The sequence below is a fragment of the Citrus sinensis genome, chromosome 8 (assembly GCF_022201045.2).
Source record: "Citrus sinensis cultivar Valencia sweet orange chromosome 8, DVS_A1.0, whole genome shotgun sequence".
Classification (NCBI taxonomy): Eukaryota; Viridiplantae; Streptophyta; class Magnoliopsida; order Sapindales; family Rutaceae; genus Citrus; species Citrus sinensis.
In genome coordinates this window covers 28,681,894-28,693,601 of record NC_068563.1, presented here as the reverse complement: position 1 = coordinate 28,693,601, position 11,708 = coordinate 28,681,894, and the positions used below count along the sequence as shown (strand labels likewise).

Here is an 11,708-nt window from a genome sequence, read left to right as displayed (position 1 = left end):
ATTTGATAATTTCCAACGGAAAATAGGGATCTAGAAATTGAACTTGAAATATCCAAACAAAATTTTGGAATTCAATAAAAAGAGTAGGAATATAGAACTAAAAAGTGGTAGGAACAAGAGTTGAAGAAATTAACTCAAAAGTTGAAATAATTTACCAAGAATTTAATAAATTCAAATAAGAAGTAAGGATCTAAAAACTGAACTTGATATATTTACCCAAAATATTGAAATTCAATAAAAATAGTAGCAATATAGAACAAAAAAGTGGTAGAAAAATAAATCGGAATAAGTTACCAAAAACTAGATAAAGTTTAATACATTACAGAGATATAAAAATAACTTGAAATATAGACCTAAAAAGCTGGAAGTTAATGAAAAGAGTGGATGTATGGAACCAAAAACTAGTGGGAAAACGAGTTGAAACAACGTACCAAAATTTAGATAAATAACCACGAAAAATAAGAATTTGAAAAGTAAACTTGAAATATGTATTTTAAATATTGGAATGTGACAAAATAAGTAGGAATGTAACTATTTTGTGACATGTTTATATTTTTTTATATTTTTTGTACTATTTTTAAATTTAAAATTATTACAATCTTTTTTCTCATTTAATAACAATTTTATCCTTTTTTTCCAAATTTTTTCATAATTTTTTCACATTAAAAATAAATAAAAATATAATTTTCATTATATTATCCGGTTAAAAACCGGTTGTACCGGTTGCATGCATGCGCTGTATGAGATACAGCGCTGCATGGTAGGTTGACTCCTCACATAAACTGTGGAAAGACTTCTTAATAAAGTAAAGGCGGCAGAAAATGATTAGTTCGATTTGATGTAATTTTTTTTTTAATTTTTATAATTAAATTGAACCGAACCATCGGTTAAGCTTAGTCTTTTAGTGGGCAATGATTTTTTTGTCCACTCCTACTTTTTAATGCTTAGTACTAATAAATTCATTTTGGTGAGCCCGTATGATAATGAAAATAATTAAAAGCTCTTGCATCCATCTTTAAATTGATTTGCAGAAACAAAAAAACCATAAGTTTAACCGGGAAGATTTTCATTTTTACATTAAAAAGTAGATTTAACTCTTTTTTCTACTCACTTATTCTAGTGTCGAAACGGATGTAAGAAAATTTAAAAGAAAATTGTCATATAAATATTTAGAAGTAAGTAATCTAAATTTTCTAAGTATGGAAAATGAGTCTTGGTAAGCGGAGGTCTTTATAAGCGTTTAATAGAGAAATATTTTCTTCAAATATTTAAAGCCTTTAATAGACCAAATTAGCAAAAGCATAATTTGCATTTGTGTTTACGTCCGGATTATAAAATAGTAATTAACTAATTTAATTCATTGATACAAATTCGAGTGGCAAATTGGTGACATCACACACCGGCTTTTGGCACACGTGGCACCAGACTAGATGCCACAAAGAGTTCGGGAAGACAACTTACGTAGCAGGAACACGAAGCATCCAATTCTGTCTTTATGGAAAGACAAAAGAACCAAAGTTCAATTTGTTTTTTTAATTAGCCTTCTTCAATTTTACGCACTAATAATTTTCTGATTAAACTCTTAACGTTCCTGAATTATCGGTTCACTAATCACATTACTTCCTCGGACTCCCCAAAACACTCACTCCCAACACCGCGGCAAAATAGGTAACACTAACAGTAGAGTTTTTATGTGTTTTTGTTTTTTCGAAATAATTTTTATTTAACGTTTCGTATGGTATATATAATCTGTTTTTATTATGGTTATCGAGCAGCTATCATGAAAGTCCATAACTTTTCGTAATATTGAAGGCTCCAAGTTTGTTAATTTATCTATTGGTTTTTCTTTTTCTTTTTAAATTTGCCATTTGGTGAAAGAAGTTTCGATTTTTAAGGACAGTTTTTGATTCTATAAATAAGGAGTCTCTGATCTTGAGCTTTTGTGGATCAAAACAGCGACTGAGTTCAGGTCTTTTTTCCTCAGAAACGAACGTTCTCTCATTTGTGCTTTCTTATGTTAAATTTGGATCCTGTTTATGAATCTGTGAGGAAAAATTGATGTGGGTGTGTTTGAAAATATTGATAGGTATTGAATTTGATAATTGAGATCTGAACAATGGCTAATGATGGAGAGAATCAAACAACTACTAAGCCGCCACCATTGCCATCTCCATTGAGATTCTCCAAATTCTTTCAGGTAAAGATTGCATCTTCTTTTATAATTTCGGAGCAACATTAATATGATCATTATTATATAATTTTGTTGTTCTTTTATATTTGATATTGATGTGTATGCTACTGGATATTAGCCACTGTTTGTGGGTTCCCCTTGATTACATTTTCTCTTTTATTGGAATGATTTTGCTGATCACTGACAAATTATTTTTGGGATATCTATTAAGACATTGAAAGTATTAAATTATTAATACAAAGAACTTCATTGTTAATGGCATCTGATCGGTTTGGTGATTGATGCTTTTATGGTGTAAGAATATATGATTTTGGAGTAACCACAGTGGAGCAGCGGTCAGGTGTTGTGGTCCAGTTCTATGGTTGAACCTAATGTGTTTCACAAAGTTGAGGAAATTTAATTTGTTGAGGTGGAAGTAAGCATTAGCAGTTATTGCTTGATGGATTCAGCATTACTCTGATTTATGGTGCACAGTATTACATAAGGCCAATAAACCCAGTTAAGGTTCTGTAATTATTCTATCATGCACTTGAAAGAGATGGAAGCTGAGAACTTGTTTGGGGCACTTCTATGGAAAATTGTTCTTAAGTTGTTCTTAAATTAACCAATGTTATGTTTAAATGCTGGTAGTTGGTATATAAATAAATTAATAGAAGTGTAGAACTTCTTTCCAATAAGGGTTGAGAAGACAAATCCTGTTATTATTTCCAGCAACATCTAGATATCATCTTACAGAAGTAATGAGTTGGAATGTCGGATGGATCTGTGATCGGAAGATATGCAGTCCATCTTATTATGATCTAGCTCCTTGAAATTTTAGCTGGATTCTGGCTCCCTTGTTTTATTGTTTTGATTGCTATGAGTTTGTGTGCTTACTCAGAGACGTATTGTTGCATGTTTGGAATAAAAACTTGCTTGTAAAATAAATTTTGTTTTCTAGAATCAACTGTTGAATGATTATCTTCATGTCTTCTTGGTTGTCATTTTAGTTGTGTTTTTATCAATGTTCTCTTGAATAATATTTTTTGTGGCGATGGCAGTCAAATATGAGAATTTTGGTGACTGGAGGAGCTGGATTCATTGGTTCTCACCTTGTTGACAAATTGATGGAAAATGAGAAAAACGAGGTTAGCATGTTTTCTATTACGTCTCTTTTTTTCTTTTTATAAATTAAATAATTAAAAGCAATTGGATGCTTCTGTTTATGACTGGCACTGTACAAATAGGCAAGGGACTGTATACATTGTCTCATCAACAAAGACTTGGCTGCTGCCTTCACGACTAACAGGGTAATAAAATACTAGTATGTTGACAATTTGTGTTTCTCACTCAGGTGATTGTCGCTGATAACTACTTCACTGGCTCGAAGGACAATCTTAAGAAATGGATTGGTCACCCAAGATTTGAGCTCATTCGTCATGGTATGTTCTTAATTTTTAGTCTGTTATGCTAATTCATGGTTTTTAGTTATATACAGTCTTTAGTTGTAGCATGAACTAGCTCTGATGTCATTTTTTTCCTTGTTATGGTTTTTAGTTATATACAGTCTTTAGTTGTAGCATGAACTAGCTCTGATGTCATCTTTTCCCTTGTTATGGTACTCCATGGAGGTAACAATTTAAGTCAGTCTTGAAATACAATCTGGCTAGCACCCTCTGCTCTCTTTGGTCAAGTAAGGATAAATAACATAAAGTGTTGCAATTTAATAAACCCATTTGGCTACTGTACATATAGCATTTAATCAAACACTTCATGACGTAATCATTCACATATAGCTAGGTCGATATGTCAGATTGCGTGATTAATGGATAAAGAAATAAAATATATTGCAATGTCATCTGTTTGAATGTTGAGGCAGATGCCTGCCCATTCTAGGAAAAGTGAGATAGATTGTTTCAATTTTCAGATGATTATATGTCCTTTATTATTATGTTAATTATTCAGATAGCTTGAATGTATCTTTTGTTTTTTGTTACTTCATAGATGTGACAGAGCCATTGTTGATCGAGGTTGATCAGATTTACCACCTTGCATGCCCTGCTTCTCCGATTTTCTACAAGTATAATCCTGTAAAGGTGTGTACATTGATTTTCTTATTTACTGTGTGAACGATCTGTTAACATGCTTGCCACTTGTTGTAGTCCTTGTCAGTCAACAAATTGCTTTCATATGTTTATCTGTTTGTATGCCTCTAAGGTGATCAGTGAACTCGTTAAATCATTTCTTGCACCACTCCGTCTTTTCTGCCTTTCAATACTGTCAGGATGAGGCCTGCCCAGGAAATCACCTCCCCCCACCTTCAATTGCCCATCTAGGTTTAGGAGGATTCAATTCCAGACCTTCTTTACAAAGGAAACTGACATAATCAATGGAATGGTCTACGCCTTCACCTCCATCTTTTCATTCCAAAAGGCCTTGGCCATTTACTGGTTCATTTCACAATTGCCGTAGCATAACACCCAAAATCTCATTATAGTCTGAACAAGAAATGGTAACTAAGTTCTTCATCAAAAAATCCTAATATCAGCCGTTTAATGATCAAAGTGTGAAATTATCTACCTTGTGGATATGACATTTATTCTGGAAAATACAAAATGACCATTAAACTGATGTATGACCATTATTTGGCAACATTTAGTCCATCAATTAAGGAATAAAAAATAGCTGCAGCCAGACTATTTTCGATGCATTTTTTTTTTTGATATTTGTAATTCACATAGTGAATCTCGAGACAGTTTCTCACTGGTATGCTTATGGTGTTTCCACAGACAATTAAGACAAATGTGATTGGCACCCTAAACATGCTAGGACTTGCTAAGCGAGTTGGAGCGAGGTTCTAATCGCCATTTGTGTATATATATACATAGATATTACTGCCTTCAGTTGGTTTAATTGATTATCATATGGTCCAACAGGATTTTACTCACATCAACTTCAGAGGTTTATGGTGATCCTCTTATTCACCCTCAACCTGAGACCTATTGGGGTAATGTCAATCCAATTGGTAAGTTCTCCCAATTGAAAATGTGTCTTCTACATTTTGGTTGATCAAATATGATAAATACTTGTATTCATATGTAAGATCCATAAAGAAATTGTTTTTGAAACATCAACACCTTTCCTCTGCTTTAGTACTTGGTTAATGGTTTATTAAAGTGTAGTCTATATAATTAAAGATTTAAGCAACCTCTTGACAAGATCAGTACTAACACGTCTTCTTTTGTAAAATAGGGGTTCGTAGCTGCTATGATGAGGGAAAGCGTGTGGCTGAGACTTTGATGTTTGATTATCATAGACAGCATGGGATACGTAATTGCTTTCTTTCTCTACTCTGAACAAAGTTTTCTATGTCAATAATTCTATTATATTGATAATTTCTTTTATCTTTGTGGTAGAAATCCGCATTGCTAGAATCTTTAACACTTATGGACCACGCATGAATATTGATGATGGGCGTGTGGTCAGCAATTTCATTGCTCAGGCACTACGGTAAGTGATTGTGCTAATCCGTGGATGACACACCAATCTTGTCTTAGATTAGCTGAAACTTCTTTTTGCACTTTACAGAGGTGAACCTTTGACTGTCCAAAAGCCTGGAACACAAACTCGCAGTTTCTGTTATGTCTCTGATATGGTATGAATATTTAAAAATCTCATTTTCATGCATTGAAATGTTTGAGCACAAATAAGCTGCTTCCAATATTTTAGGTGGATGGCCTTATTCGCCTCATGGAAGGAGAGAACACTGGCCCAGTCAACATTGGAAACCCAGGTTATCTTGCATACTATGATAAGCATTGAAAACATTTTGGTGCTTGGATTAAGTTATGCCTTCACAATATAAACATTATTGGTCAAACACTGACTTAGGTCTGTTCTTCTATGGTTGCAGGTGAATTTACAATGCTTGAGCTTGCTGAGACAGTGAAGGAGGTTAGTTCCATTGTTGTCATTGCTTTGCTTTGATTATATCTTGTTTCTCTGGAATTCCTATCAGTTTACCTATTTTCTTTTATTTACTTGTTTACTTTGTAGCTTATCAATCCTGGGATTGAGATAAAGATGGTTGAGAACACTCCTGATGATCCACGACAAAGAAAACCTGACATCTCAAAAGCAAAGGAATTGCTTGGATGGGAGCCGAAAGTCAAGTTGCGGGATGGACTTCCTCTTATGGAAGAGGATTTCCGATCAAGGCTTGGAGTTCCCAAAAGGAATTAATAAAAACAGCAAGAATTATATCGATACAGGGTGAACACTTGAGTCTTGGATTCTTTCCACCTAATGTGGGAGTGCTTTAGAATTAGAAACACAAGTCCTGTGTTTGGGTTGGTGCTTGCCCTTGCCTCTTTTCATTTTCACCGAGCATGCCATGCAAATAAACACTGAGAAGAATGTTGCTTTTAATGTTATGGATTTACTTCAATTTTTGGCTTTCACAACCATTATATAGTTAACATATGTTTTTTCAGTACTGCAATGCCCCTATTTGTCCCAAATTTTGTTCTTAGTAAATCAATAAAATCTATATACATTCTTTATGTTTCCATCTGGAATTATTCAGTTTTGCTATAGGAGTTGCTATCATTGTGCTCTACCATTGCTTTCTGATTTCTAATACTACTCAGATTACAAGAGCGACAATGCTGTAAGTTTTTCCTATATTTTGAGGTTCTGGTGGCGGATTTATGTTTTATGAGAAAGAGTCACATTCCATGAGATCACTCTCCTTGCTTTTGTAATTTTCCTTTTAATAAATCTCACAAATAATAGACTTTTCTTAATAGTTTTATTAAGCTTAATTATTAGTACAAGAAAGAAATTGCAGGCAGGCAGAACCAAGGTCGTCAAAGTTGTTAATTTTGAGGACGAACAGCAGAGTAAATGGTGAAGAAGGTTTGTGCCACAGTGAGAAACAATAAAATCACTGCACCGCATTGCAGGCGAGCGCGGTAACTATACTTGAAGGCTGCCCACTGGACGCGCCAACTATAGCAATAATAATCGTGCACATCTTTGAACAAAGATGACAAATAGCACCTATCCACATCAAACGCCACGTCCTTCTCCAGATTATAGATGAAACGCTCAACTTCTGCAGGTTTGCCCAGATAATTCGTTATAATGTTTCGATCGCAGAGATGTTCAACATCTGTAGATGTGTTCACCAGAGAACCTAACAAACTAGCATAGACACTGAAGTGCTTGGAGCAGCTCGAGTGGCACTGTTCATATGCCACGCTATTAACCAGAAAACAGGTCATGAAATCATCAATCGTGATGCTGGGCATTTCAAACGCACCGTTCCTGAATTTTACGGCCAAGAAGCTATCTGCGGGCGCTGCATTGAAATTGATTCCCGCGTAGAGAAGCTTGGATATGGGAAGGATTGTATGAGTTACCGGAATGACATCCCTCCTTGGCTCTGCCAGATCGGATGGAATAAAGCTTGAGCGGACCAGGTCAAGTAAATGTACGCCTTCGTGATATTTGTAGTTTGCAATATCATCATAAGGCCTCAGCATAGTGTTGTTGAAGAATCCCAAAGCAAGAGTAGCCAAAGTGTGCCCAGATTCCTCTCCAGGAAGTTTTGATAAATCAAACAAGCATTCAAGAACGAAGTATGGTATTTGATTCTCAAGTCGAAGGAAGTCTTTGTAAAAGGATGATAAGATCCATGTCACGGAGATCAAAGGATCATTGGCCTCAACTGCTACCAATCCCGCTACTAATCGAAACAATTCAATGAGAAAAATGCCATCAAGAACCAACAACTCGACAAATTCATCGGTGTCAAGATGAATAGTTTCTGAATAACATTCTCTTGCCTTCATTTCCAGTGGTTCTACAGCTTTCAAAAAGTCTTCCAATCCCAAACCTTTAGCATTTTTTAATCTATTGAGCAGGTTGCCGAGATATCTCCATTTGTGCTCTTGAATCATTTTAACATGATCTTCACCATGATGATATGGGCCAATAGAGACGATATGAGGTTCATAGGACTTACCATGGACTTCAACAAAGCTCTGCGGGACTCTGAAAATGCAGCAAGATTTCTTACCCGCCGACTTGCTTAACAATCTTGGTGGCTCCTGGATTTTCTTGTGCATCGATTCCAAACGTTCCTTGTTTACTTCCCAAATTCTTATGACATGACTGGTGGCTTCTGCTTCTACGGGAGTGCGACCCATTTCTGCCATAAATTACGTATTTGGAGAAATTTTTGCCCAGAGTGATGTCAAAGTGAAAGCATCGATAAATTTGGGGGAGAATAATCAAAGTCTCATGTCAAGTTGTCAACTCTCACTACCCTTCATTTAACAAAATATCTTGAAAATTGGAAGTTGGAACAAAAGAAGTCAATGCCCATGAACTTGAGAATGGTCCACCCCATTAATAACAAAGGTCCATCGAACATGCGTAGCCCATTTTGAGGTTTTGTTAACAGAACTCTGCTTTATGAGGGCACTTTTTGGGCTCTTGGCCAATCAAAGATTGTGCAAAATAATGGTATTTCATCTCTCACTTTATCTCATCACCCCCACTTTTTAATTAATCATATTTCATTTTAAGATTATTCTTGCAGGCTATGATGAGCACTGAAAAGTGAAAATTTTGGGAAAATTTACAAAATTAATCTTAAAATTTTTTCTTTTTTTGAATTTAACCCCTCAAAATTTTCCATATCATAAGTAGCCAACAAAAAAAAAAACTTGCCCCAAATTACCCTCCACATTTCCACACCCTAAACTATCTCCATCCACACTCAAAACTTTGCTCTTGAACAGGGAATGGCAACGGTGAACTAAAATCTAACTAAATCCACTATAATCTATATGGATCGGAAACAAATCCAAAAAATTGAAAAGAGTTCAAACCCTAGGTAACCAAACTTCAACATTTTTTAATGATTTGCGTGAATTTGATTGGGATTCTAAATGATTATAGGTTATTGGACTGATATAATAAAACAAAATTTAGCTAAAATAATGAGTTATAACTATTTCATATTAGGTGTTTGACGAAATTCCTCTTACATAATTGATGTTTAGTTTTTGTATAATGAAGGTGTGATGGGGGGTTTGTTGAGTTGTGTGCATTGTTTTACGTATACCAAGTGCGATGGAGAGTAAATTTGGTGATCGATGAAAGAATGAAAGGCTCGACCATTGCATGTATCACACGCAGGCGCTCGATAGGAGCCCTGTCGCACATAATCAGCTCTGTGTTTATGTGAGATAGACACTTGTCCGACTTCCTGTCTCACAAAATTAACTTATCTCGTTAAATATGTGTTTCATTTTTACTTTGAATTTCTAGCATTTTCATTTTTTTTTTATTTTCTACTCAAACAAGGCACTTTAACAAATTACATTGTTTTATGAATGAAAAATAACAATATTTACAACAAAATCATATCAATTTTGAATCTAAACACTAATCTTTACATAAAATGTTCATATTGTGCAAGAACATACACTAACTTCAAGAAACTTCTCAATTCTCAATTGATAATTATGTCTTCAGTTATATCATGCTTGTTTGATATGATCTGGTAATTTGTCGAGAGTAATAAGGCTTGGTGATTTGTTGAGAGTGTTGAAAGTGTGAGTAGATTGCAAGAATGACATTTGTTTAAAGTGATGAGGACTATTTGCTCCAAAAAATTAGTAATTTGATTAGTTATGATAGGAAAGAGTTTGGGGGCTAAATTAAAAAAATTAAAAAATTTTATGATTATTTTTGTAAATTTCTCAAAATTTTAAAGCTTGGATTATGTGGAGATCACGTATTCAGGTGATAGCCGACTAGTAGTAGTTGGATGGGCTTTAGAAGGTTAGGCTTGTTTTAATTTGGATCCAACCAATTGCCTTTTCCCTTGCTATAAAGCTGCAAATAAAATAAAGGGAAATTATTAGCCATATATCCTTAAATGACACCCGTATCAAACGTGCTACAATACTGTTCAAGTGTATCACTCGTATACCTTAAATTGACAAAACACTTCTGCTGTCCATCAATCCGTTAACTTTTGTTTGCAAGTGCTGACATCATAAGGGTAATCTAGTCTTTTTTTTAAAAAAAACGTCATCTCATTTACCTAGTAAAAACTGACATGTCATATGATATATATTAATAAACATGACATGTCATCTCATTTATTAGATAATCGTTAATAATTACTTTAAAAAAGTTACTTTACAACTGAATCTACTCCTCCAAAATTTTACCTAAATTTTTGAAGATCTACTCTTCCAAGCTCCAATTGGAATTTTGTATGGTATAATATATATATAATTATAAATGATATGTTGTTAATAATTTTTATGGTGTAATATGAATATTTGTTTATGGATAATTGTTAATAATATGTATCATTAATAATTCATATTTTTTGAATAAAAAATGTATTGTTAATAACAAAAAAAATTGTGTATTAAAATTTTATGTTAATTTTTTGAGTAAATTTATATTTTTATCTTATTTTGAGTTTCAACGGCGAAATAGTCAATTTACCACAATTCTGTTAACTTTCTAACGGAAGTTAACTGATTGGTGGACGGCATAAGTGTTTTGTCAACTTAGGATATACGAGTGATACACTTAAAAAATATTATAGCACGTTTGATACGAGTGTCATTTAATGATATATAGCTGATAATTTCTCTAAAATGAATACAAAATTGGTTTGAAGTAAATTTAGAAAGCCTTTGTTGTGTCGACGAAAGATACTATGTGGTTTCGCGAGGATGAAGGTATAAAAGAGCTTTTGTTTTTTGGAATACTGATTATACATCAGATTACTGTATTGCACAAATATTTACAACTGTTATTATAACAGACATTACACTGATATTTACAATCAAATATATATAACTGAGATTTTCATTATTACATTAAATAAATGAAGTACATGTCCAGACAAGTAAACCTCATAGTATACTCCACTACTATTATAGCAGATATTACACTGATATTTACAATCAAATACATAACTGAGATTTTCATTGTTACATTAAATCTATGAAATAGATGCCCAGACAAATAAACCTTCACAGTCTACTCCACTCACATTTCGTAAGAGAGAAAGACTTGCTAGTAAATTTCACACAATCATACATAATGTTTAATTGAGAGAGTTTTAAGTTCATGAGAACTCGAACTCATACCCTTACAATCCTCCTTAACTGTGAGGGTAGGGGTTTATCGCTGGGCCAAAGGCTTATTGGCACAAAAGAGTTATAATTGCTTATCATTAAAATGGCAATTTTTTTTTTTCTTTTATAAGCCAGCTCTAAAGAGAGGAAATTTTGTCAAAAGATTAAATTGGGTAATATATATATACACACTAGCTGATAAATGATAATAGTATTAGACGCCATAATACTTAGCATATTTTATAAATTAAAATGGCATTTTTTCTAACGATCAAAATTATGAATTATCAAAGTTACCTTAACTACTTATCAAAAAAAAAAATTACCTTAAACTATTTAATCTCTTCAAATTAGCGTGA

General features: G+C 33.6%; 2 protein-coding genes across 4 annotated transcripts; one reads left to right on the top strand and one right to left on the bottom strand.

Moving 5' to 3' along the window:
• The first annotated feature begins 1,474 nt into the window (after nt 1–1,474).
• LOC102630895 (UDP-glucuronic acid decarboxylase 6) lies at nt 1,475–6,738 on the top strand. 3 transcript variants are annotated; one of them, XM_025102174.2, is made up of 14 exons: nt 1,475–1,668; nt 1,882–1,963; nt 2,087–2,197; nt 3,232–3,318; nt 3,525–3,612; nt 4,175–4,266; nt 4,960–5,024; nt 5,107–5,195; nt 5,423–5,500; nt 5,587–5,680; nt 5,759–5,825; nt 5,900–5,963; nt 6,084–6,124; nt 6,227–6,738. In XM_025102174.2, the coding sequence occupies exons 3-14, from the start codon at nt 2,117–2,119 to the stop codon at nt 6,410–6,412; spliced, it is 1,032 nt and encodes a 343-aa protein (XP_024957942.1). In that variant the 5' UTR covers nt 1,475–1,668; nt 1,882–1,963; nt 2,087–2,116; the 3' UTR covers nt 6,413–6,738. The 3 variants fall into 3 exon arrangements, with proteins under 3 accessions (XP_024957942.1, XP_006488286.1, XP_006488287.1); XM_006488223.4 differs by having other exon boundaries at nt 1,882–1,969; XM_006488224.4 differs by lacking the exon at nt 1,882–1,963.
• Nucleotides 6,739–7,047: 309 nt separating this feature from the next.
• Nucleotides 7,048–8,382, bottom strand: LOC107178340 (UPF0481 protein At3g47200-like). The gene has a single exon (XM_015533308.3). It carries the CDS (start codon nt 8,380–8,382, stop codon nt 7,048–7,050), a length of 1,335 nt encoding a protein of 444 aa, XP_015388794.3.
• Between the last annotated feature and the right edge of the window lie 3,326 nt (nt 8,383–11,708).